Raw genomic sequence first — 23,976 nt, 5'->3', positions numbered from 1 at the left:
TCCTATGTCCCAGGTGCCCAGAGTCGTAAAAACTGGTTTTAATTGCATCACACATAGATGGAGTGATTTTGATGTTTCTCTAGAATGAGTGCCAACAAGAGAGGCCAAATCATCACCTCTGGAGTCTTAATAATGATAACCCTGAGCCATGTGGCCCAGAACACACCTGGCTCACACAGGCAGCTGGAACCAAGGGACAATGCAAGTAACAGAGAAACAAACCATTAACTTTTAAAAATAGATTTCTAGAGCATGTTTTTTTTTGCGAGTGTTTTAGATAGAAAACAATGGCAGCAAAAGTGCAGTCGTTTCAAGCAGCATATTCAACTTCATGTTTTGTTATGTGTGGACAAGAACTTGTTTCCTGATTAAAATACTATTTGGCATAAATCATTGTCTCTCACTCTGCTGGGCAAGAGCTGCTGGGCTGGTTCACTCATCTTTCTTGGGTGGATCAGGGATGCTTTCAGAGAGTGGTGTGAGGCCGAACAGGACCTTGTGTCTCTCGAAGGCTTTGGTTTGTCTGAACATTTTGTCCGTGCCATGCAGAAAATCCAGCACTCCCAGCACTCCGTAGCACTGGTTGAACCTGAGAACCAAACAGAGATAAACATCACTGGAAGTCACTGAGGTTACCTTGCCCTTCCTCTTTCCATTCCTTTCTGAGCCCTGATAATCTCTCCATGGGATTTCTGTTCCTGCACCAGTCTCCCTGGCAGCTCTGTCGAAGCCTTGAGTGAATCTTGTGCAGCTTCTCTATGGTGCCGTCATTGCCCATAAAGGGTGGCGCTGAGCAGCAGCTGTTTGTCCTGGGCAGCTCAGAGCTGTGGGAGCACTGGACATCCAGGCTACCATGCTCCATTTGCTCTCAAGACCTGCCTGTCCTGGGATACGGAGCAGATGTGACTCCAGCTGGCACAGCTGTTCCCCCCAGAGTGTCTCGGCTCCGCAGTGATCCGTGTCCTGGCATGTGGTGACTGAACTGTCCCCTGGGCTGGTTGTGCAGCAGGGGCAGACATTTCTGGGGAGAATGTCTGAATGTAGTGCCCACTGGGAGATGGAAGTGTTTCTCCACTGCTCGGGTATGTATCCTTGAATAGTCTGCTGCAACTGCTCTCTCTCCAGCACAGCAGGCTGAGAATCTCTGTCAGGAAGGGTTAATGGTGATTGTCTGGGCAAAGTGTAATCTGATCAGTGTTACTAATCCCAGTGTATGGGAGAGGGACAGACAAGCAGGCTCACTTATTTCACCTGTGTGACTTGCCCTTGCTCTGTCTTTAGATCACATGAAGTGTATTTTGAACTTCTAGGAAGAACCTTGCAGAGAACTGTCCTTAACAGGGCTGGAATCCCTTGAAATCCCTGTTTAACTCCTCTAAGAACTGGCAGCACTCAGCCTGCTCTCAGGTGAACTGGAGAGCTGCTCTGCTGGTTGCATGAGTTAGGCAAACCCCGTTGATCCTCAGAAAGGAGCTTTCCCTGTCACTGGTGCCAGGGCACAGGCAGGAGGGGCAGAAGAATGGGAAGCTGAGCAATGCCCAGACATACTTGAGGTGGTGGAAGTCGTGGAACTCTGGAGATGGCAGGAGGGGCAGGTGGTAGCCACAGTGAGAAATGCTTGTTGTTACAAGAGCAATGGAGAACCATGCCGAGATTGAAACAATATGAGATCCCATGATCATCGGGCCAGTCATGACAGGCAGAGTGTTGGAGATCTGGAAATGAGAAAAAACGACCTCATTAATGGGTCCACAACAAGCAGACTCTCCTCTAGGAGCTGAATGATCACCTGGTGATCCATAACACTGGTTTGTTTGGTGCAAACAGCATAAAGGGAAGATCCCTCTGCAAACACCTTACTAAAGTTATATAATCATCTAAAAAGTAGTAATAGAGATAAGAGAGTTCTACTACTGCAAACCATTGTCATAGCTCAAGCTCCCTAAGTGTGCAGTAGAATTTAGGCATGACACCAAACTGTGGGTGAGGACAGCAGGATTCCAGTAAATCACCCTGGAGTCTGAGGTGTGAATTTCAGCTTCACCTTGGAATAATGCTGAAGCTGCTCTTAGGAAACCTCACAGTGAAAGGACATGGCCTGCAGACACACACAGCAACGTGACAAACCCTGCTGCCTCACTTGGCTGTGTCCTGCCCGTGGCACAAATGGCTCTGGCTGCCCTGACCCAGCTGTGTGCACCAGCACAGCTCAGCGGGGCTCCTCAATCATTGTGCTGTCCAGTGTCAGCTGGGGAGACTCTCAGAGCTGGTAATACAGCCCAGGACTAGAAGATAGAATTTTTAAGTGGAATCTTTTGAAGGTGGGATGTGTTTTCCTGAGAAGTCTCAGCTGGAGGAGTGTTGGGATACACTCCTTGCAAACACTGATTCCAGCAACCACTACAAAAATCCTGACAGATTCCAAGTCCACACAATCACTCAGGCTGTGTTTCATATCTCCTGCTGAAAGCACTGTCTGTGCTCCCAGTCCTCTTGGGGCTCATGGGAAGCACTGACCAGTCAGTTTCTTATCTACTGGAGGCCTTTGGATCTGTGCTCTGAAAGCACAGATTGCAGTCCAATATAAACAATTACTGCAACCCTCCTAGAGCTGAGCTTGGAAATGCAGCTCAGCTTCTTCTTCCTAAGGAAGAATCCTCTAAGAGCATATTTGCTCCTCTTCTCTTACCATTCCACCTCATCCCATGGAAATCACACTCCACACAGCAACTGGAGGGTGACCATGGGAGAATCCACTTACTATGTGTTCTATTGGGTGAGCATAAATGGAGACCACACCGATGGGGGCTGTCCACTCGTGGTGCTTCTTATGAATGTGCTTATACAGCACTGGGTGGTGAACAAGCCTAGGTTCAGTAAACAGAGAAAGGCAGGTTTTGAGCTCTGCAAAAAAGGAGTAACAGAACACAGAATTTCTGCAGGGGACTTGCTTGTGTCTTCTCTAACATAAAGATTTCAGAGCAGGTGGCAATAAGAGTGTAGGACTCTTTGCTTCCTTTGCTCTCTTTGTATTGAGCCCTTATTCCATTTATGTGTCTGCTGGCTGATATTAAACTCGGTCCAGATAAATCCCATAAATCAAACTCCCTGAATTACTTATTTACTCAAATCTGGGAATACTACTTAGGGGAAGACTCACTTTATGTTTTCACTGCTCTAACTTTTTCTACTGGCAACTGTCAAAGAATCAAAATTTTCAGTTCCATGGCTCCTTCGTAAAAAACAGCATTTACATTTTTTGGGTGCATTTGTCCTTAAGGGAAACCTACAGATTTCTGAGAGTACTGTGCTTGCTTCTGCTTCTTTCGTCTTTCTTGCTTTAGTTCTGTCCTCTAATGTTGGTGTCAGTGCTTGGAAATCCTGCAGTGTTGGGAGTCAGGCCCTGATTTATAGGTGCTGTACAAGAACAGAGATCAGTCACTGACCCTTGAGATTTTTGTTTTGGGATAGTCAGGCTTGTTCTTTTCAAAGAATGCTGGGTTACAGCTTCTGGGTAAAACTGCCTATTTTGTTTCTTACTTAGCTTTTAAGCTGTTCCACCTTTAAAATGCTACCCATTTTTGTTTACTAGTTACTGGCAGCACCAAGGCCTCATGTTGTGAGGGTGGATTTCAGGACCTGTAAGATTTCCCAAGTAAATAAAAGACTGGTGGAACAGAGGGATAAGGATTATTGCTCTTGTAGGGTATAAGCTTAAAGGCATGGAGGAAAATCAAGAGTCCTGCTCCTGTGTCCAGCTCACCTGTGTGAATAATAGAAGAGAACTTCCTCTACTACAGTAAAAATGCTTAGCTCCACAAGAAACCACTGGAAGGTTGGTAATTCCTTGCTGAAGGTGCTGTCCCACCATTTCATGACGTAGAACATGGGCACAAGCATGGGAAAGGAGATAAAGAACTGATTACCCAGCACTGTGTAGATGGCTTTCCACAGTTTCTTTGTGTCCACCTGCAAAAGAGAAGTCAGGACTTGAGGCTAAGAAAGAAGCAATGCAGTTTTAGTTGGAAGGATGAAAAGCTTTAAGATTTTTAGGCAGTTAGTTTTGGGATCAGCTCTTTAACAAGCAGTCAGTGCAGATCTAATCAGTAGCCTCATAACAGGATCTGCCTTCCTCCCTGCAGTGGGTGTACGAGACTTGGCTTGATCCTCCAGGAATCCTAGCTGGTTGCAAGAGAAAAGCATAACAGGTTCTTCTCCCCATTCCTGGCCTAAGAGACTGCAGGAGGTGCTTAGCCAGCAGAAAAGGCAGAGTGAGAAGTACTTACAGGATCATTCTTGCCCAGCTGAATGCGATAGCGAGTTATGAAAGTTGGCTTTCCTGTTATATCAGCCACCAGAAGGATTCCATTGAAGCCCCAGAAAGCAAGTGCAGGCACCAATGCAGCCCCTGTGGCATGAGGAAAGGGCAGAGATGTTTGAATGAATTGGGAACTACAGCTAAATCAGAAACAAAATACACTGGCATAGTACCCAAAGGACCTTGCTGGGACCCAGATGTGCCAAGTGTGTGTCCCCAGCCCCAAAATGCTTTAAAATGGAATACGGGTTAAGTTCTGACATCCAGGTAAGATTAAAAAATGGGAAGGAGGTTAGAGCAGACAATGTTTCAGAAGTTGAAACCTGGTATAACTGAAGCTAAGAAAATGCTTTTCTAGGTGGCTGGGAAGTCTCTGTTGCTTTTAAATCCAAGCATGATAAGATTGAGTTGATCTCTAGAACCTTGCAGGGTCCCTACCAGTTCTGTTCACCAGCTGTTAATCACAGAAAAGACTTTTGTAAGTACTACAGCAAGAGCAGAATTCACTACATTTACTTACATTTTTAGTAATTAGTTCTACTGAGTCATTAAATTCTCACATGAGCAAAGTATCTTCACAGGGAAGCCACTTAAGTAGCAGCAAAAAGATCAGATTTTTAATCTGTACAGGGTTCTGATAGCGACCCCATCCAAAAGCAGAACATCAGCTGTGGGTACCTTCCAAGCCAGTGCTTGTCAGTGAGTTTGGGAAGCTTGTCCATGTCTCCCTTTTATATGTAATAATACATGGATGATTTCTCCTGAGAAGCATTGTTAAAACTCACCAATGAGGAAGATTGTCCACTCATCTCCCTCCATATGGTCGTAGAATTCCAACCATGTTGTTTGCCAGAAATTGCCTAAAGTTATATTCTGCGTAAACCTGTGGGAATAACAGTGCTTGGTTGCCCATCTATTCATCCACTTTTCCCTCTTTCCACAGAAAAGTTTCTCCTCAAGCTGCTTTGTTTGAACATTCTTACCAAGAAACAGAGTTCACTAAGGCAGTGAACATGAGCAGGCCTGTACTGAAGACGTAGGCACTGATCCTCAAGGCATGTGAGAGCTTCTTTCCCTGTGGGAAGCAATAAGAGTAAGCACGTGCTGCTGTATCCTGCCCTGGCATTTTTGGTATTTGAAATGATGAAGGCACTCCTGTGATGGCCTGTTTTGCTTCACACACACTCTGAAGAACACAATAACAAAGCTGTTGGGGGATATTGTGTGTAATCATCCATCTGTCATGCTTTCAGAGACCTGCATGACTGATGTGGAATTTCTCTGGAATAACCAAAAGGAGAGAAAGGACCACTGATATTTTCCCTCTTTGTTTTTATTTGGCATGCTGCTCAGTACCTGGAGGGCTGTAACTCCAGGGGTTTCTGGATAACTCAGAGCAGTGGGAAAAGAATACCGGGCAAGAAGGAATGGTGCTCCATCTCAGCACTTCCCTCCCTCAGTATTTTCTCCCACCCAGGATACAATGTTTTCTCCCCGCAGCAGTGAAGAACTGCTGTTCTCAGATGACCTGGTTAACAGGAATAAATATATTCAAAAAGCAGTATTCAATATATTTGAATATTTAAATATTCAAAACAAAGTTGCTTAGCAAATATACAAGAGATTTATAATTAACGATCTGTCTTTTAGAGTAGTCCAAGTTAGAATTGGTTCTGGAGTGCAATTAATTTGGTTTTTGTGAATGAATATGAATTATATCTATCTGCAATGTAAATTTTTTTTTAAAATCAATGCAATAGTATAATATTCAGCTATTGCCTTCTTCATTCCTCTGCCCTTCCTGTTTTTTAACTATGGTGTGCTGCACAAACAGACTGGAGTGAAAACAGTGTGATTCATAGCTGCTGTCCTGCTCACCTCCTGTCAGAGAGGATAAACAAGAGAGGCAGCTCTGAGAAATGCCAAATGCAGATGGTTTAGGGTAATGCAATATAAAGGAATCCTCTTTACATGGCTTTTAGATTCTGTAGCAGCTACAGAACATTAAATGTGGCCCAGGACTCATAAGCAATATTTATTTGTCCCAGGACAGAACTTTGCTCATTAGCACTGAAACATTCACTATTAAAACAAACATTTCCCCCATCACCTCCTTTTTTTTAATCGAAAAAGCAGATAGGGAGGAAGAAACTAGCAGGACTCTTGCCCTACAGTTTGATATTTATGAACCCTAGGATTTATATGAGAGCAGTGCAATCAACTGCCACTCTTATCACTGGGGGTACTGAAGTAAAAATGCCAGGCTGGCAAAAGCCTCTCCTCCAGCATCAGATAGTGCCTGATGGATCCTGGACCAGAGATTTGCTCTCTTAGCAGTTCCATACTTCCAGCTGCATCCATGTTATCCCCCATGTATGCTGATGTAAGACTTTCTCAATCTTTAGAACCTGGACCATTGCTTACATATTCTTTAGGAAAAAAAGGTTACAGAAGCTATAGAAAGCTTTGAGCCTTTTAACACACTCACATCCTATAAATCCTTTTTCTCCTGGGATGAAGAGCATACCAAACAAAAATTTTGGCTTACAAGTGTCAGAATTTCCAGTTAGCTCAAATAAGGTTTCAGTTGCTTAAACATTCTTCAGCTCAAGAGTTTCAAACCTTAGTAACTCCCAAAACTCACAGACGCTGTCCATGTCCTGCTTTGAGACAGGACAGAGAGGAGCTAAAGTTCAGCACTTCAGCTGTTTTAACAGCCCTTTGGCTAGAAACTGTCTTGTTTTGAGGCTGTGTTTTTATTGCATGTGATGAAGTGATTACATGAAACCCACACAATATAATTACATGAGATGTAGAAGTAGAGAAGTTTATATAGAAAAAAATCTTGTTCATCAAGTCCAAGTGCTTAATACCCTGTTTCTCCTCATGCCAACAGCTACAGCACAGTAGTTTCCAAACTAATGCATGCATTGCTTGAAATCTTGCTCTTAAAGTGCTTGTAGAAGTTGGCAAGTTCCTTAAGTGCAGAACAGGGTTGCTGCTGGCAAGGTAAAGAGAGTGGGACACATCAGCTGGCAACAAGAGTTTAGCAGGACCAGGCCCTGTGAGGCCTAGTGAGGTGGCACAGCTTCTGGTTATGGGGAACTGTGGTGGGTTCTTGCCAGGCAAGCAAAGATAACAGGTCCTTCCCCACTGCTTGCTGCTGTAGCTGCAGTCCACTGGAAGGGAAAAATGCTGGGGAAGTGCTGCTTTAGTGATAAGAGATGAGCTCCTAATTATGCTAAAATGTTCGGAATGAGGATGTATCTGTCACTTCTCTTAGAAGGTGATTCAACACATTCAGCCTTCCAAAGCACCTGCATGACGTTTCCTTTAAACGATGAGCTTGAGTCTTTACCTGCTTCTGCAGCTCAGCAGTGGAGGAATATCCAGAGTCTGTTTCCATCTGAAATAAAAGGTGATCTAAGTAAGCGAACCTTGTCCAGCTGGAGAGTGACAGAATATGATACTGACAACAGCAAATCCCATCCACTTGCAGTTCAGTGATAAAAGTGTAAAATATTTACTCTGTGCTTCCAATATTTACTCTGTTCTGCTCCATCCTTCATGTGTGGGCCATGGAGCAAAGCTGAGTTCTTGAGAAGAAAAATGCCCTTATTTCCTGAGGAGTTAGTAGTGTCCCAAAAGATTAATAGGGATGCAAGGATAACAAAGAAAAATGGGAGAACAGCCAAAACCAAAGCTTTTGATTGTGTCACTGGTGTTGTGGTAAAACTTTCTCCCTTGATATGGCCCAGGAATACACTGCAGCACTCCAGCCCTCCCCAGGCTGTAAGGAAATGATAATGTGGGACATATGTTCTTCCATAATGACAACATGCAATGAAACAGGGATGAAAACAAAATGAGTTTGTGCCACAGAGAATTAACACAATAGAGCCCCACAGCCTTCGCTCAGACTCTTGAGTTACAGCTTAAGAACACAGTAAGTAAGAAAATCATCTTTGCTTCAAGTCCTGCTATGGACACTTAGAGGGTTAAAGTCCTAAATGGGCATGTGGCCATCTCATAATGAATCTCCCAGCATTTGGCTCTGGTTTGAACATTTGTTGATGGTTTTGTTAAAAGAAATTTAAAATATAAATCAAACCCAAGGTTTGAGTAGCTGCTGGGGCTTCAGGCCATGTTCTGGCTGTCCAAGGGATTATTGCATAGCTGAGCTGTTTTTGTATTTCTGCAGTCTTATCATCAAATATAATTAGCAAAAGTTAACAAAACATTCCTTAATGTTTTCTTGGTTTCACATGGTCTTTAAGAACAAACACACAACTTCTAATAATATGACAGCCAGATTACTGAGGATTGCAGAATTTAATCCATTTTGCTTTCCCTACTCAGCAGAATATTCAAGCACAGGCAAACTGTTACCTAAAGTACAAAGGCAAGCACAGAGAAGGTTCAAAGGTCCCTGTCTAGGGTACAAACAGTTGGAAAATTACTCATTAGGAAGATGATATTCTATTACCTTGATGATGGAGGGAAACCTCTTGGGAGGACTCTTCTTGCAGCGTTTCAGAAAGGAGGAATAAACTGTCAAAAAGAAATCCTGTATTAGTCAGGAGGTTTAGATTTGAAATTATAGCCTTCTGGGTATGTTCTTACAAATACAACTCTCTTTATTTACAAACATTACATATTAATATGCAGGTCAAAGGGCATGAGACAGAAAAATTAAATACCTTCTTCCTTCTTCCTCACAGACACAAAAGAGCAAGGCCAGCCCACCACACCACACCACACACTTTAGTGGAAGAAGCTGATGTTACAAAGTTCTGAGAAGGAAAAAAGAAAAACAAGGCAAAAAGAGATTTGAAACATGAAACCCTGAGACCAACTCCCAACCCTGTATTTCAACACTAGGGTTGGATATACTCCTATGGGAAATGCTAAGTTTTGGTAGTAGTCTTAAAAAAGAAACCAAATCCAAGTTCACTTTGTCTCCCTTCGCCAAAATAGGCAGTGTGAGAGGTGGCCTAAGGTGCTTAAAATGAGAATGTGTTGGGGAACCTGCAGTGTTCCCGGGCTTCTAGTCCTTCCTCAGACACAGCACTCCTCACTACTGCACCCCGTGAGCTACCACAGCCACTCTGTGGGATTTTCTTTTCCTCTCCTGTATTGTTTGCCAGCCACATCTTTATTGATAAAATACAATTGAACTCTAATATATCTGATGAAGAATATCCATAAGAAACAACCAAAAATAACCTGCTACCCTGAAGAGAACAGCACAAATAACATGCCACAGGCCAAATTTAAATGGATCTTATCTTAATTTTTAAAAGACCTTCTAATCACGTCTGTTACGTAACACCCACTACGTGCCCATCTTGTCACACAGGTCCTCTCAGGCCAGGTGTGCCCATTGCCTCCAGGAAAACACTATTAAAGCTTGAAATATGTCAGGCTTGAATAATCCATTCCTTTGAGGCTTTGCTCCATTCCAACTTTCTTAACAGGTTGTTCAGAGCCTTGAACAGTTCAGTGTCTGCACAGAGGGAGATTTCACAGCTTCTCTGGGAAATCAATTTCAGTATTTGACAACCTTCACTGTAATTTTTTCCCACTTGAAATTTTTTTGGTTATAACTCATATTATTTGCTCTCAGGTTGTGCACATCCCTATCTTTACAACCACTCAGTAGGAAGCTGAAAAGAGCAATATCCAATTATTCTGCTAGGAGAGTAAAGTAAATAGTGCTGGCCATAGTTTTCTGTGGTTAAAGAGATTATTCTGCTCTGATGATTTGGTAGCAGACAACATTAGATTAGGAGAGGCAGATGTGAAAGGGGAACCTCAGTGAGCTGGAAGGCTGATGCTCCAGAGGTTCCTCCATCCAGCAGTGCTCACTCAAACCTGCTGAACGCTTGCATATGAAGAGCTCCAGAGCAGAGCACTGTAGAAAAACGTGACTCTGCTTTGAGTTTTTAGAAAGAGAAGGAGCTATTACTTGATTGAGTCACATATTCTGTGCATTTAGGAAAGAGTTAAAATTACAGTCACATTTCTAGTACTCTTTTTAAAATAATCCATTTATGACAAAAGGCTGGCTTGGACAAAGATTTCCAGTTCAAAGCAGAGCTGCCACCTCTGCTTAGTCTCTGTTTCAGAGCACTGCCTTTACTAAGCCGCTTTTCAGGATAAAATTTTACATTATTTACATTAAACCCAGAAAAATTTGGATAGAGTAGGTTTTCCCCAACATCTCATTACCTACTCTCTTTTTATTGTGTAATGTTTCTCCTGATTCAGAATACACCAAATACATTAAAAAACCATTCATGTAACCATGGCTGTTTCAGCAAACAAAAAAGCCATTCAGCTGCTTGGCACTGCTCTCATGTTGGCATATTTTACAGCCCCAAATCAACCACTGAAGCTCTCAGCTGCCTGCAGCTATTTCCAAATATCAGTTAGAACTAGTACTGATTAAAAAAAAAAAGTTCCTTTCCAGTTATTTCGAATTAGTTAACACAAAATTTGATCCAAAGCAAATTCTCAAGCCCAGAGTAAAAATAATTGCTTTTCCAATCAGTCTCTTGACATTAAAGGGGAAACATACACTAGTCAAACAAGAATTCTAATACATTTTTTATATTATTATTTCCATGTACAATATCATTTGCCCAACAACTGTTCATTAAGTTACAGATCTTGTTTTCACTGAATCTTCCTAATATGACTTTTTCCTATATAAGTCATGTTTTAAAATGTTCAGTACAATCTGAGTATAATCTGAAAAAACCCCTGCTGTATTTTTTACAATTTTTTGAACATGTGAATTATTATTTATGCCCCATGCCTGCTGTTCTCTTTTATTTCTGGTGCCCAGACAGCCTCAAGCTGAGGCAGCACAGGTGCCCTTTCCCTGCACTGCATCCTTCTGTCACCAGCCACAGCCCTGCACGGCAGGTGCAGCTCAGAACAGCTCCAGCTGCTGTGATGGACTGGCTGCACACCCCAGCTCCTGGGGATTCCTCGTGCCTTCCAGCCTGAAACTTCTGGTGTAGATCTTCACTGAAATCAACCTTTATACGGCAAAACCACTCCTGGGAGAATAAAGGCTGTGACTATCCACGAAAGTATAGAACATACAGAACAAAAGACACAGGACCACTTACCTGGTCACCTGAACAGCTGCATATCAGCCACTCTGTGTGGACAGACACAGGACCAGATGTGGTGTTTGATGTCCTACCAAGCACTGAACGGTTTTAGGGGGAACCTTCGTTCCTAGAAAAGCTGACAATGGACTTCACGCAGACACGTTGCCTTTTAATGACTTCCTCAAAGTCTCCACCATATCTTTTCAAGCGACTACACCCTTGAACTCTGGCTGCCTGTTCTTTGCTCACCTCCTGCTGATGGTAGCCTAGGAGAGGTCCTTTGTGTCTATTCAGAGCCCAGAGTTCAACTCCTCACTTTTCACTACTGCTGTCGAAACTGTATGAGGGTTTAGGCAAGGACAACGGGGGTGTTTCCAAGCAGGAGGTGCCTGTCCCCTCCCAGACAAGTCATGTGAAGCCAGTGCCATGTCACTGTGAGTGCTGGCAGTGTTCCCCGTGTGTATGTGCACACTGTTAGTCACTTAAACACGTGAAATACATCTCTGCAGGCAAGTTTTTCATAGTTGTACCTGAGAATAAAAAAGCCACCAATACCCTAAAGATAAGTAGTTTTTATAATTCACTAACTCATGGCTGGAGCACAAAATAGCTACTGCCAGTGCAACTGAATAGGTCAAAGGTGTATTTGTTAAAAGCAATAAGGGTTACTGTGGAATTTGGCAAAAGAACAGCAATCCAGTTTTCATGCTGTTGTACTAAGTCTAAAAATTACTCCAACTCTGTTGCTACACAGTGCCCTCAACCAGTTACAGGCTTTGCTTGCATGGATAAGGTGGAGATACACATAGGTTAGCATGTGCTTGGGCTCAGTTGTCTTTAAACATGATGTTTACAGACCATAAAGTGTGTAATTATGGTATTGCAGAGAGCAAGATGTAATTTACAGCACCATTGATCTTTCTTATGCAAATGTGGCCCCAATCTGTTGCTTAGCCCATAAATAGTGCCCTATTACAAACTAAGCTCTGAGAACTGAGGGTGTTACTAACATAACTTTCCAGATCTATTTTTCCACAGGAGGAAAAAGGGAATATCACCTCTGCCTCACAGATAGCTTTGTTTGTCCTTCACAGGTGAAGCAACACACACTCTTTCTCAGTAACACCTCATGCCAGCAGAGCTGGAACTGCAGAGAGCTCTGCAAGAGTGAACAGCATTTAACACTGTTACAGTTTCCATCATCACTTTCTCTTGCCTAATTCCAACTACTCCCTGGTCGAGACAGAAGTTGTAATTCTTAGCCATTGCTACTAACTGGTATTTATCAAATAGAGCAGAGAGGAATGTGATTCCTTCGAACTATTTACTCACGTGCAGAGGAAGTGAAAATGAGCATCTCAAGAGAGGGGCACCATAAGGATAATGTCCTCAGCTGATCTTTGGATTTTAGCTTGCAGGGGGAGGTCTGTTCATCCAACAGCCAATAGTAGGTGATAAGAGTGAATTTCAGACCTATGTTCCTTTTGAACCACTACTCAGTTCCAACATGGGTAATCTCTGAAATATTCATACCCATAGGGACAGCTCACCACATTAGTCATAGGGTTGTAAATGCCATTGATCCTCTGATGCAGTTTTGTGTCCAGCACAGGTTGTCACTAATCAAACAGCTGCTCCTGCCTGCTGGCTGCCCTGTGCTGATGTCTCCACCACAGACACTCCAATGCTGCTGCAATCTCTGCCATGCAGGAAGTCTGACTTCTTCGCAGCAAAAAAAGCCTTTTGATCAGACACTTCATAATACAACTTTGTTCACTCCACATGGTTTTTGTAATAGGTTGTTTCACTGTTTGAGAGGAACATCAGGGAAAAATCCATGAAGTATCTTTCAGGGGACTGAACAAGCCCATACTGATAATTCCTCTAAGGCAGAAGAGGAATCTGAACTTGGCACACATCACCCACTGCCAAATTCCCTGCATTCTGAACCAGATTTCTCACCCTCTGCCAGGGCATGTGGCACTGCAGTGGTTGCTTTGGGAGCACGTGGAACAACAGAAGGGTGAGGAAAAAGTAAATTCACCTTTCAGGATTCTCACAATAAGTTTTCTTGTGGTGCTGTGTCTAAGCTCTAAAGAAAAGGCATAATAGGACACACAGCTCAAGCTGTCCAGTGTGAAAATGTTGAGCTAAAGACTTTTATTCCATCTTATAATGCAGCTCTACATTCATGTGTAGGTGTGAGGACTCTTCAAGACCTGCTTTGGAGTGCTGGAGCTGGAGGCAACCTTGGAAACCTCCAAACACAGAAATGATGTGACTTTGTAAAGAGCAGGGTGCCTTTCCCAGCTATTCTGAATCTTTATTAGCCATGTCATGTTTGAAAAAAATTCTGATCTCATCAAGCAAAACGTGCCTCCAGCTTTTCCCACCAGGGCTTGCAAACATCCTTGAACAGCTTTTTTTTACACATAAATTTTTACACACTACAAATGTAATTTATCACAGGTGATTATTGCCTGCAACACATTTTTATTACAGCACCAAGGCACAAATATTTACAAGGGCCTGAGGAAATGCATCCTCTCTTTTCCCCTGGACTCAACATCCCTTCAAGCGCTGGGTTTATGAGCAAGAAAAATTACTCTGAACTCTTCCGGGAAATAAAAATTTAACCTAATATTTACAGGGTGCTGTAATCCAGCCCGCTGAATCAACCTGCTAACAACACAGATTCCTTGTACAAAACCCCAGACTCAACTGACCACGGGAAGAAAGGTGATTACTTTCTGGCAGTGTAGCATAGTGCATATTGCATAAATTATGCAACGCCAGAGACTGCAGAGCTCAGGCAAAAGGGTAACTCTCTATCATCCCTGAAGATAAACTCTGAATCAAAATAACGCTCAATAAAGGGAATGTAATAAGATGCTGACAGCAGCAATGTTACTCGACACAGCAGCACTTGAAGAACCCTCTTCTTTTCTAAAGGTAACATTTCTGCTGAGACTTGAGCATTAAACCTGAGACACTGACCAGTGTCTGACATGTGAAAGATACCAAGATCTGCTTTTCAGATATTTTGATCAAAATCCTGGGCAAGTAGCCGAGATTCAGGGGAAGACTCCTATATGGTGGGCAGATAATTCAGTACCAGAACATATATATATAGAGAGAGGCACATACATATATTAAAACAGATGCAACCCTGTCCAGAAGGAAGGCAGTCTCAAGAAAGCAAATACTATCTAAGCTTAATTAGTAGACACGTTTCCAAATGAACTGCCTATCTGCCATCAGCATCAGCCAGCAAAGCAAGTGTTGGCAGCCGTGTTACACAAGCAGGAGCTGCTTTACCAGCTACAACCTGCTGTTGCTAACGTAATTTAAATTCCATTCCTGGAACAGGAGAAGCCACACTAAAAGTCTGCAGGTGTAGTAGGAACTTAAATGACTTTTAAGCTCTTTCAGGAAAAAGCAGAACTTGCTCAGTCAATGAGCTTGATCCGCACTACACCATAGGAGCAAGGCGTGCCAGGACAGCAGTGGTTCGCTCTCTGGGCCTTAGGAAATCCCCCTTGGAAAACAAACCCTCACCCCACTCCCACCCTGCGCGCCCGTGGCCTGGGAGCCCGGGGGGGCTCGGGCCTAACCCCGACCTGGGGACCCCCTCACCTCCCCTTGGTGAGGGAGGGGCGGCCGCTGCTTCTTTCGGGGACGCTCCACCAGGGCCCGGCGCAGCCCGTGTCCCAACGGGTCGGGGTGCTGGGGGCTCCCCATGCTGGGAGCCAACCCCAGCCCCGGTGGGCGTTATGGCGCCTCTTCCCTCAAGGAGCGGAGGTACCCAGATCCCTCATCCCTCCCCCCCCCCCCGGCCGCGGAGTTTGGACTCGCCCGCCGTTTGCAGCATGGGGGAGCCCGGCCGAGTCCATTAGCTACGCTGCGGGGGGACAGGAGGAGGAGAAACACGAGCCGTCCAGGTCTGGACGCACGCGCAGTGCGGGCACCGCGGCCGCGCGCAGTAACGTGCCCGCCCCCTCCCCCGCCCCGTCGCGCGCGCCGCCGGCTCCGCCGTCTCTCGCTCCCTCTCGCGAGAGGCAAAGCGGCGCGAGACCCGGAAGCGCCGCCCCTCGCGGCTGGAGGGGACTCGGAGCTATCGCGGTTGCGCGGGGCGAGAGCGGCGTGTCCCGGCCGCGGCTGCCGGGAGGTACCGGGGAGCGGGACGGGTAGGCAGGCAGCGGGACAGGCTCTGGGGACGCAGGGCTGGGGTTGAGGATGAGGGGGCGGCGGCGCGGACAGCGGCCCTCCCGCTTTCCGGCCGCGATGAGCCGCGTCCGGCCGCCCCCCGGCTGTGAGGGGGGCCCTGAGGTGACCCCGGGCCGGGCCGGGCTGTGGCGGTGCGCTCGGTCCCTCCGGGTAACTGATGGCTCAGGTCCCAGCCGTGGGCTGAGGCGGAGCCCCCTTGCAAACGCCTGGGAGCGGTTCGCCGGTGTTATTGTGGGAAAGGGGCACAGCCGGTTGCTCACCCGAGCTGTGGCACTGCTGACACTGCCGGTGGTTCCAGCTGAAACATCCCTCCAGTTGAGGGGCAGTGTGTCCCGAGTTACATCAGAGAAGGACAGAATCTCAGAATGGGTCAGGTTAGAAGGGACAACTGGTCAACTGGTCCAACCTCCTTCCCCAGGCAGGGTCATCCCAGAGCATACGGCACAGGATTGTGTCCAGACGGTTCTGGAATATCTCCATTGAGGCAGACTCCAAAACCTCTCGTGGCAATCCGTTCCCAGGCCCTGTCCCAGCGCAGTTTTTTGCTCATGTTCTTCCTCATGCTCAGGGAAAACTTCCTGAGCATCACTTTCTGCCCGTTGTCTCTTTTCCTGTCACTTGGCATCACCAGGATGAGCCTGGCTCCATCTTCTTGGCACTCCCCTTTAGATAGTCATACCCATTGAAACTAATGAGTGTTCTCTCTAATGCATTGTGTTACTGTGTTTAAACAATCGTCTTCATCATAGAATCACAGAGGGGTTTGGATTGGAGGGGACCTTCAAGATCATTTCATTCCACCTCCCTGCTGTGGGCAGGGACACCTTCCACTAGAACAGGTTGCTCAGAGCTCCATCCAGCCTGGCCCTGAGCACTTCCAGGGATGGGGAAATAGCTGAGGATTAAAGATAAGGATTCACTGCCTTGTCCCCAAAGTGTCAAAGCTTATGCCAGGAAAAGGAAGATAGGAATAGTGATTCTTTACATAAATAACTGGACTGTTGATTGTGCATCTGCTCTTATATTGTGAACAGATGCTCTAGATTTCATTCAGCATGCGTACAGAAAGTGATAAAGCAAGAAAGAACTTGGTGTAAATTTTAAATGGGTTATTTGAAGGTGAAAATGGGAGTGTGACTGACTCCTACTGAGCATTTATTCACGTCACTCTTCATTTAAAACATTATTTATTTATCTCTTTAATGCAGCACACTGATAAGATTGCACAGCTTGTGATCCTACTCTGTCATTCGAGTTCAGCATCAGCTGCCTTTTTCTGGTCCTTGCAAGATGCCAGCAGCTCTTGCAGAGAACAGCCAGGTGATCTGTGAAGTATGGGCCAACAACCTGGAGGAAGAGATGAGGAAGATCCGGGAGATTGTTCTGAGTTACAGCTACATTGCCATGGTAAGTGTTTTATACTTGACCTAATTGCCCTCGTCAAGGGATTTTTTTGGGTTGTGGACTAAGTTGATTCTTGAGTGAGAAATGATTTCTCCCTACCCCCAGTCAGACTGAACTAGAGGAGGTGAAAAAATAAAAAGTTGTTTAGTAGCTTTCCAGAATTTAATATAAGCAGTGCTGAGTATGGATTGATTGAAAGAAGGGGAAGAGGGAGACCAACTTAAAAACATGAATTTATTTATTATTTAGCTATTCATAGTATATTAGTTTGTGCAACAGGAAAATGAAACAAGCCACAAATAAGTTTAAATCCTTATTTTTCCACTGGTGTGTTTGTCTTCTGAATGTTTTTCCCCATTTGATTATAGAAGATGGCATGGGACTGGAGATGAAAAGGCCTGCAAGTGACTGCTAGCCAGCTGGGTTGCCTCCTTTCTAATGAGGGCAGATGTTGATTCTTAGGGAAGAAAAATATTCTGGCTGTAGATAAGACAGTATGTTCAGAAAGTTTTGTTTAAGTAGAGCGTAATCTCCCCCATGTGGGAGGAATCTCCTCCTCCTCTTGCAAGTCTGTGTCTGCTTGGCAGCACCCCAGTGTGTTAGATAAAGAGCTGGTTCTAGCTGTGATGCTGTAAGTTCTGCCAGCTTTGCTTAGGAACACTGAACTTCAAGATATGAAAAGTCCTCATTAGAAATGTGTCAAAAGACAGGTGCCTCTGCAAGTGTGTGGGATTTTGGTGTCAAATTCAGCTGTGGAAGTCAATATGATTTTTTTTTTTGTTAACATTTGTCAATGGGAAATGAGCTTTTTTGCTTCTTTTAAGTCTCACTGAGAGTGTTCTTAGGGTCTGTTTTAGTGACTGTGCTGTAAGAGTAGACAGATAAACCTCTTGGACAAGGGAGAGATTGTGTCAGGTGCTCAGCACTGGGTTTGTTGTGAAAGGTTTTGTGTATAGTCAGTAGAAGCTTGGTGACCCAATCTGAGAGTAAAAACAGTATTCAGCAAAGATAGCACACTAATTAGTCCCTGGCTAAGTAAGAGGTTTTTCACCTACAGGTAGTTTTTCTTCTAGCAGATGGCTGCTGTTGTTGAGGTGTGTTTTGACTGACAGTAGTTTTTGTTAATGTAGGCATTGACTGTTCCTCAGAGCAGTGATGGTTTTCACTGTCTGGACTGTCCTCCTAGCAGAGGGGTAATAATGACTCCTAATAGAACCCATGGTGAAACTCCGTTTTCCCTTCTGTGCCAGGACACGGAGTTCCCCGGAGTTGTTGTCAGGCCGATCGGTGAATTTCGCAGCTCCATAGATTATCAGTACCAGCTCCTCCGCTGTAACGTTGACCTGCTGAAAATTATCCAGCTGGGCCTGACTTTCACAAATGAGAAGGGGGAATATCCTTCTGGCATCAACACCTGGCAGTTCAACTTCAAATTCAACCTTACGTGAGTCTTTGGGCTTGGCAGTAATTCCCTGGTCCCTTCTGCTGGAGTGATGCTTTCCTTTGGCAAATACCAGTGTCCATGTGTTCATTGTTGCTGGCTGGTTCTGAGCAATAAGGATTCTGATTCTAGTACAGACTATGTGGGAATCTGCCAGGAGTTAACAGTGTCTCTGGAAGTCAAAGCAATGCTAAAATTCTATCCTTATTACCTTTTCTCTTGATAATTTTGTATGCCTTTTTTTCCTGAAATAGTGTTTGAAACTTCATATATATATATATATATATATGTATATGTATGTAAAACTCCATCTCTTTCTGCTAAAAATAAATGGATGTGCTGATCTCATAAAAAAGAAAAAGACCTCTTTACAGATCCATGCTTAAGTATAAGCTGGGATCTGAAAACATGTTGCTATAATCATCACATCTGTTCAGGAGAATGAATCTTGTTAAATGGAGTGTGGCAGTTCTTGTCTCTTCCATACTGTAATATCCTGGATTGCAGCTGAAACAAGTTTCATTATCCCTTCCCCTGTAATTATAAAGATAAACTCAGCATAATTACCACTAGAGCTGTCTGGAAATAAAGAAAGAGTTTATCTGGCAAAACCACATATGTAGAGGAAATCAATCTATTTTTATGAAACTGTCATTGGAAAGCATTACAAAAATTTGTAGCTACTATGATCATCCAGTTCTTGACCCCAAAAGTTGCACTATTTACTCCACAAATTTTGTGAGCCACTTACAGATACTGAAATCAGAGTGAAGTGTTTTTTGCTGTGTGATCACTTCATTTAAATGAGTTATGATATTAGCTCTGTGTATTTCCTCCCCCTCAAATGACACCAGTAGAGAAGTCATGTTCCTGCTCAGCTCTCCACCAAGCACATCATTCTTGTCCTCCTTTCTGAGTCAAGAATGATGCAATTCTGTTTACTCAGAGATGGAAGTGGAGGTGCTGATAAGGTGGTTCATGCTGTGAAGAGGAAAAATGTAGACAGGAATGATGGTCAGTGCTTTAGAATTTAGAAGATTAAATTTTCCTGTTTGGGAGAACTCCCCTTTCCTCTGGGCCCTCATCTGTGGTGCTTCCCTTGCAGAAGGGACAATGTTCAAAACTGTCAGCTTCAGTCCTATGAAGGTGGAATCTTTGGAATTTGCACTAGCATTGGAAGTGTTAACTAGTTATGATCACAGAACAGCTTGTTATGTATGTAGGAGGCTGCAGTAGTGGTATTGAAACTGAGTCAGTTTGAATTTTCTAGAGACAAATTGGAACCCTGTCCAGAAGTATTCTACTGGTTAGTCCAATTCTTAACATAGTGTGGGGAGAATTTTTCTAAAATGAGCTTGTCTTGGCAGCATCCTGAGTGCAAACGTGCTTTTTTTTTCCTTCAGGGAAGACATGTACTCTCAGGATTCCATAGACCTCCTTGCCAGCTCTGGACTGCAGTTCCAGAAGCATGAAGAAGAAGGGATTGATACTCTGCATTTTGCTGAATTGCTGATGACATCTGGGGTTGTCCTCAGTGACAGTGTGAAATGGCTGTCCTTCCACAGGTGGGTCCAGGATGCTCACTGACCCTGTTAAATATCTTCTTAATTCTCTGCATTTTCCGTGGAGATTGACAGATTTTAAGGAGAAAAATTAGTAGTCATGCAGTTAAAATAAGCTTCAAGATTTGAAGGCCAAGTTTAAGAAGTAAGGAAACTTCATGGTCTGACTTTCTGACTGCTTGTGAATCCTTTTGCTGTTGCAGTCTCCCTCTCTTGAAGAAGCTACTAACAAGTTGAAGTGTGATTCCTACATTTAGTAAATGCATTGTAAAGTAAGGATTTTGTTTCTTCTTCCTTACAATGTTGGTGGTGCTCTGAACTTCCACCTGTGTGGTTAAGACGTCTTTCTTGTAGCATTTCAATCAACTTGAAATTGATTTGGAAGCCTCTGGTCCAACATGGTATCACAAATGAAAGGACTTGCCACCACCTCCTTCTCCCTCAACAGATACTTGCAGGGTTTCCTGCTTTTCTGTATTGCCTTCAGCTACAGAAATGTACAGAGTTGGGAAGAAATGTGTATTCTTCCCGATGGCTTAGGTATTCCCCAAAAAGGCTAGTGGAGGCATTTGGGGAGCATCCCAAAGTCCGACATTGACATAGAAAATCAGGATGAGTTCTGGCTGAAATCTAGAGTTTTGTGAATGTCAGAAAATGTTAAGGCTTGAAAGGCACAGCAAATAAAATTCATTTGAAAAAGGAGGTACTAGTACCTTGGGTTATAGGTACTGCCTGCTTACCTTGTTTCTCTATGGTTTTGTTTTCAGTGGTTATGACTTTGGCTACATGGTGAAGTTGTTGACAGATTCCAGGTTGCCAGAAGAGGAACATGAATTTTTCCATATCTTAAACCTTTTCTTCCCATCTATCTATGATGTGAAGTACTTAATGAAGAGCTGCAAAAACCTCAAGGTACTTTCATCTCCCCGGCAAGCAGATGATGGGCATCAACTCTGAACATGTACAGGAATACAAGTGGCAGAACTGCTGCATATGCTGTCTTGAAACTGGAATGTGTATAAAAGTCAGTAGTGACACAGAAGCACCTGAGACACAGTTCGTGTCTAATGGATACTGCCCTCCCCAGTTTCAGACTTAGCAATGTGTTTATTATAAAGGGGACATTGCCACAGCCTTCTGATTTGTGTATCAGAGGCTAATTATAATTCAGCATATTTATGTCTCCTATGCAAGTGTATTTCTTTTGCATGAAATACTCCATGACTTGATTAACGGGTAAGAGGCTTTAAAGTAATTTATCTATTGAATCACAGCCTTGAGTAAAGGGAGGGAAAGGCTTAGCATGTGTAACCTATGAATGTACCCACAATTATCTCAAGTATCTGCACCAGGAAAAGAAGGCACCTAAATTTGAGAAGTTATTTATGACTCTTGAGCAGCATTTCCCACTGTGTGTCACTCACAGCTGGGTGTGCATACTGCTGGGATCTGCGTTGGTTCATCATACCCTGTTTGCCCTCATGTTTTGGAGAAATGTGGCAATTTTGGCAAGAGATGGATCTTCCAAAATAAAATCTCTTCTGCTCTCTTTGCAGGGTGGCCTTCAGGAAGTAGCAGATCAGCTGGATTTGCAGCGAATTGGACGACAGCACCAGGCAGGATCAGACTCTCTTCTCACAGGAATGGCATTTTTCAGAATGAAAGAGGTACTGCAGTGTTCTTCCTTCTCTGCTTCCTGTCCATAAATGTCACCATGTACTTGTTTGTTTTGGTTTGGGATTTTTGAGCCTTTTGGCCATCACACTTGAAACTGTCAGAATAGGAATTGTTGATAACGGCACAGACTTGTTCTGTTTACTCGCCTTTCATGTGCTTATTTTAATTTGTACACTCCATCTTGGAGGTGGCTGATTTCAATTGAGCTGTTAATTAACATTGGATGTTTTCTGGTTTAGAGGCACAATTAAACAATATCTGTTCCTCTTTTTTTTTTTTTTTCTTAATCTGCAGCTATTTTTTGAGGATACAATTGATGATGCAAAGTATTGTGGACGACTGTATGGCCTCGGCACAGGAGTGGCTCAGAAACAAAATGAAGATGTGGACTCAGCCCAAGAGAAAATGAGCATTTTGGCCATTATCAACAACATGCAGCCGTGATGAGCGGTGCCCCTCAGAACATGTTTACCATATTGGCAGCTGCTGTCCTCAACCCTTTTCCCTAAACAGTATCTCAAACAAAAAGCATCTCCAGTACACAGGCTGCACCAAGCCTTGCAGTTTTGCTGAAGAGCTGCATTTTCCTTTGAAACACAGAAGAGTTGACTGAATTCCTAATGCCAGCATTTGTGGTTTGCCATATTTTTAATACCAAGGGCAAAGGACAGAATCTACTGTGTATACCTCTGTTTTTTTCCTCTTTATACTGTACAGAATCTGCAAGGAAGATTTACCAGTAGAAAATACTGGGTAGAACTAAGGGTTGGGAAATGCAGTGAAAATGGACACAGACATGCACGTGAATACGTTTGTGTTTTATAAAGCTTATTTTAAAACTTCTGCATGTTGTGAGGGTGACAGCTTCACCTCATGTGTTGCTTATTTTATCTCTGTCTGTGGAAATTGCTCCCTTTGATCACTGCAGAGGTTTGGGAACGGATGAAATTAAAATGATCCTTGCAGCTAAAAATATCCAGAGATTTGCTTTAACAGCAGAGGGAATGGAGATTAATGGAGCTGATTTGATCAGCACTCCTTAGTTTCTAATTCTCTGTTACTGCTTTGACTCATACTAAGCCTCAGCTTTGTTCTTACGGGTATTAAGGAACTGTTCTGGAAATACATTCAGAGGCCCAAAAGTTCTCCTTTGACAAGGGATTGGACCAATACTCTGATTTCAGTTTTCTTCAACTTAAAACCTACAAATTTTATTCTTCTGCAACACAACTAGGTCAGCATGGACAAATATTTGTTCCTCTTCTCCACCCTGCTTCTCCAGCCCCTAATTTTACAATATGCTTAACAGGTAAAACAGTGTTCCTGATTTTTTTTCCTGAGTTTCTGTTTTTTTTTCATTATAAACACCTGAAAAGTAGTTAAGAGGATGAAGAACGTGGGATTCTGACTTCGAAAAAAACATTCTCTAGTATTTCTTTTTTTCAACAGCTCTGTAATGACATTTCTTAAAATAATCCTTTTGGACATGTCAAACAATTTTAGGACTTTGGCATTTTCAACAAGCTTAATCCAATATTAAAGAGTTGAGGTTTAGAGCTGGTATTTGAAATGTTTGTAAAGACTAGTTTTATTTTTTGTAAAATAAATTTTTTTAAACCAGGCTTTGTTTTGGATTTTCCATCAAGCACTAGAATTTCCACACTTGAGGCTTTGGAATCTGAATTTGGGAGATACATGCCTAAAGATGCTCATGTTTGTTTCCTTTACCATTTATGATGTGCTCCTGGGGTAGCTCTTAGTAAAATGTCTTTAGAGCTTTTTGTACAGTAGCTGAGGAAAGCTGAGCTGAAGAGCTCTGGCAGCGTTGGGTTCTCTCCCTGCTGGTCTCTCAGCACAGCTCAGTCTGGTGCAGGATTCCTGCACTGCAGAGTGGCCACTGAAAGGGACAAAGCAGTGTGTGAAGTTTTCTGCTCCATCTAAACTCCAGTGGTTCTGGCTGTAAGTGCAGGAAGGCAGTTTGGTTAAGCACTGGCTCCCCCGCCTGGTTTTTGGATGCTTTGTACAGAATTTAACAAATTCAAGTTGGTGGCAACACTTCACTGATTAAACACATCTACAGCAAGATCCTGTTTCTGTCTAAGCCCTGCCTTTCACCTGCTGCTCTTGAAGTTGTTGAGGCTTTACTCAGCTCAAAGCAGGAAATCTGTCAGGATTATATTTGCATTAAGTTTGCATTTTGTCTGGAAGAATCTGGAACAGCTT

At 43.6% G+C, this 23,976-nt stretch overlaps 2 protein-coding genes across 5 annotated transcripts; one reads left to right on the top strand and one right to left on the bottom strand.

Annotated features, from left to right (window-relative positions):
• Positions 1 to 224: 224 nt before the first annotated feature.
• FAXDC2 (fatty acid hydroxylase domain containing 2) lies at positions 225 to 15,260 on the bottom strand. 3 transcript variants are annotated; one of them, XM_088173560.1, is made up of 11 exons: positions 15,063 to 15,260; positions 9,019 to 9,111; positions 8,805 to 8,869; positions 7,677 to 7,724; positions 5,302 to 5,393; positions 5,104 to 5,201; positions 4,287 to 4,408; positions 3,764 to 3,969; positions 2,762 to 2,867; positions 1,549 to 1,715; positions 225 to 589 (listed from the first exon to the last, which is right to left on the bottom strand). In XM_088173560.1, the coding sequence occupies exons 4-11, from the start codon at positions 7,722 to 7,724 to the stop codon at positions 433 to 435; spliced, it is 996 nt and encodes a 331-aa protein (XP_088029686.1). In that variant the 5' UTR covers positions 8,805 to 8,869; positions 9,019 to 9,111; positions 15,063 to 15,260; the 3' UTR covers positions 225 to 432. The 3 variants fall into 3 exon arrangements, with proteins under 3 accessions (XP_088029686.1, XP_088029687.1, XP_014731490.2); XM_088173561.1 differs by having other exon boundaries at positions 15,079 to 15,257; XM_014876004.2 differs by lacking the exon at positions 15,063 to 15,260 and adding an exon at positions 11,458 to 13,249.
• A 139-nt stretch (positions 15,261 to 15,399) lies between these two features.
• Positions 15,400 to 23,374, top strand: CNOT8 (CCR4-NOT transcription complex subunit 8). Of its 2 annotated transcripts, none has more exons than XM_014876042.2 (7): positions 15,400 to 15,629; positions 16,878 to 17,076; positions 18,324 to 18,517; positions 19,918 to 20,079; positions 20,844 to 20,988; positions 21,633 to 21,743; positions 22,048 to 23,374. In XM_014876042.2, exons 2-7 carry the CDS (start codon positions 16,960 to 16,962, stop codon positions 22,195 to 22,197), a joined length of 879 nt encoding a protein of 292 aa, XP_014731528.1. In that variant the 5' UTR covers positions 15,400 to 15,629; positions 16,878 to 16,959; the 3' UTR covers positions 22,198 to 23,374. The 2 variants fall into 2 exon arrangements, with proteins under 2 accessions (XP_014731528.1, XP_088029688.1); XM_088173562.1 differs by having other exon boundaries at positions 15,497 to 15,610.
• The last annotated feature ends 602 nt before the right edge of the window (positions 23,375 to 23,976 follow it).

The sequence above is a fragment of the Sturnus vulgaris genome, chromosome 15, assembly GCF_052056855.1.
Source record: "Sturnus vulgaris isolate bStuVul1 chromosome 15, bStuVul1.hap1, whole genome shotgun sequence".
In the NCBI taxonomy this organism is placed as follows: Eukaryota; Metazoa; Chordata; class Aves; order Passeriformes; family Sturnidae; genus Sturnus; species Sturnus vulgaris.
Note: the sequence above shows the minus strand (reverse complement) of the source record. Positions and strands in the feature narration are given on the sequence as shown.

Coding starts and splice junctions, on each gene's coding strand:
- FAXDC2 (XM_088173560.1), bottom strand. CDS start 7,724: ATGGAAACAGACTCTGGATATTCCTCCACTGCTGAGCTGCAGAAGCAG. Junction 3,970..4,286: donor AGCTGGGCAAGAATGATCCT/GTAAGTACTTCT, acceptor TCTCTTTTGCAG/GTGGACACAAAGAAACTGTG. Junction 1,716..2,761: donor CTCACCCAATAGAACACATA/GTAAGTGGATTC, acceptor TCTCATTTCCAG/ATCTCCAACACTCTGCCTGT.
- CNOT8 (XM_014876042.2), top strand. CDS start 16,960: ATGCCAGCAGCTCTTGCAGAGAACAGCCAGGTGATCTGTGAAGTATGG. Junction 20,080..20,843: donor AAATGGCTGTCCTTCCACAG/GTGGGTCCAGGA, acceptor TTTTGTTTTCAG/TGGTTATGACTTTGGCTACA. Junction 20,989..21,632: donor AGAGCTGCAAAAACCTCAAG/GTACTTTCATCT, acceptor CTCTCTTTGCAG/GGTGGCCTTCAGGAAGTAGC.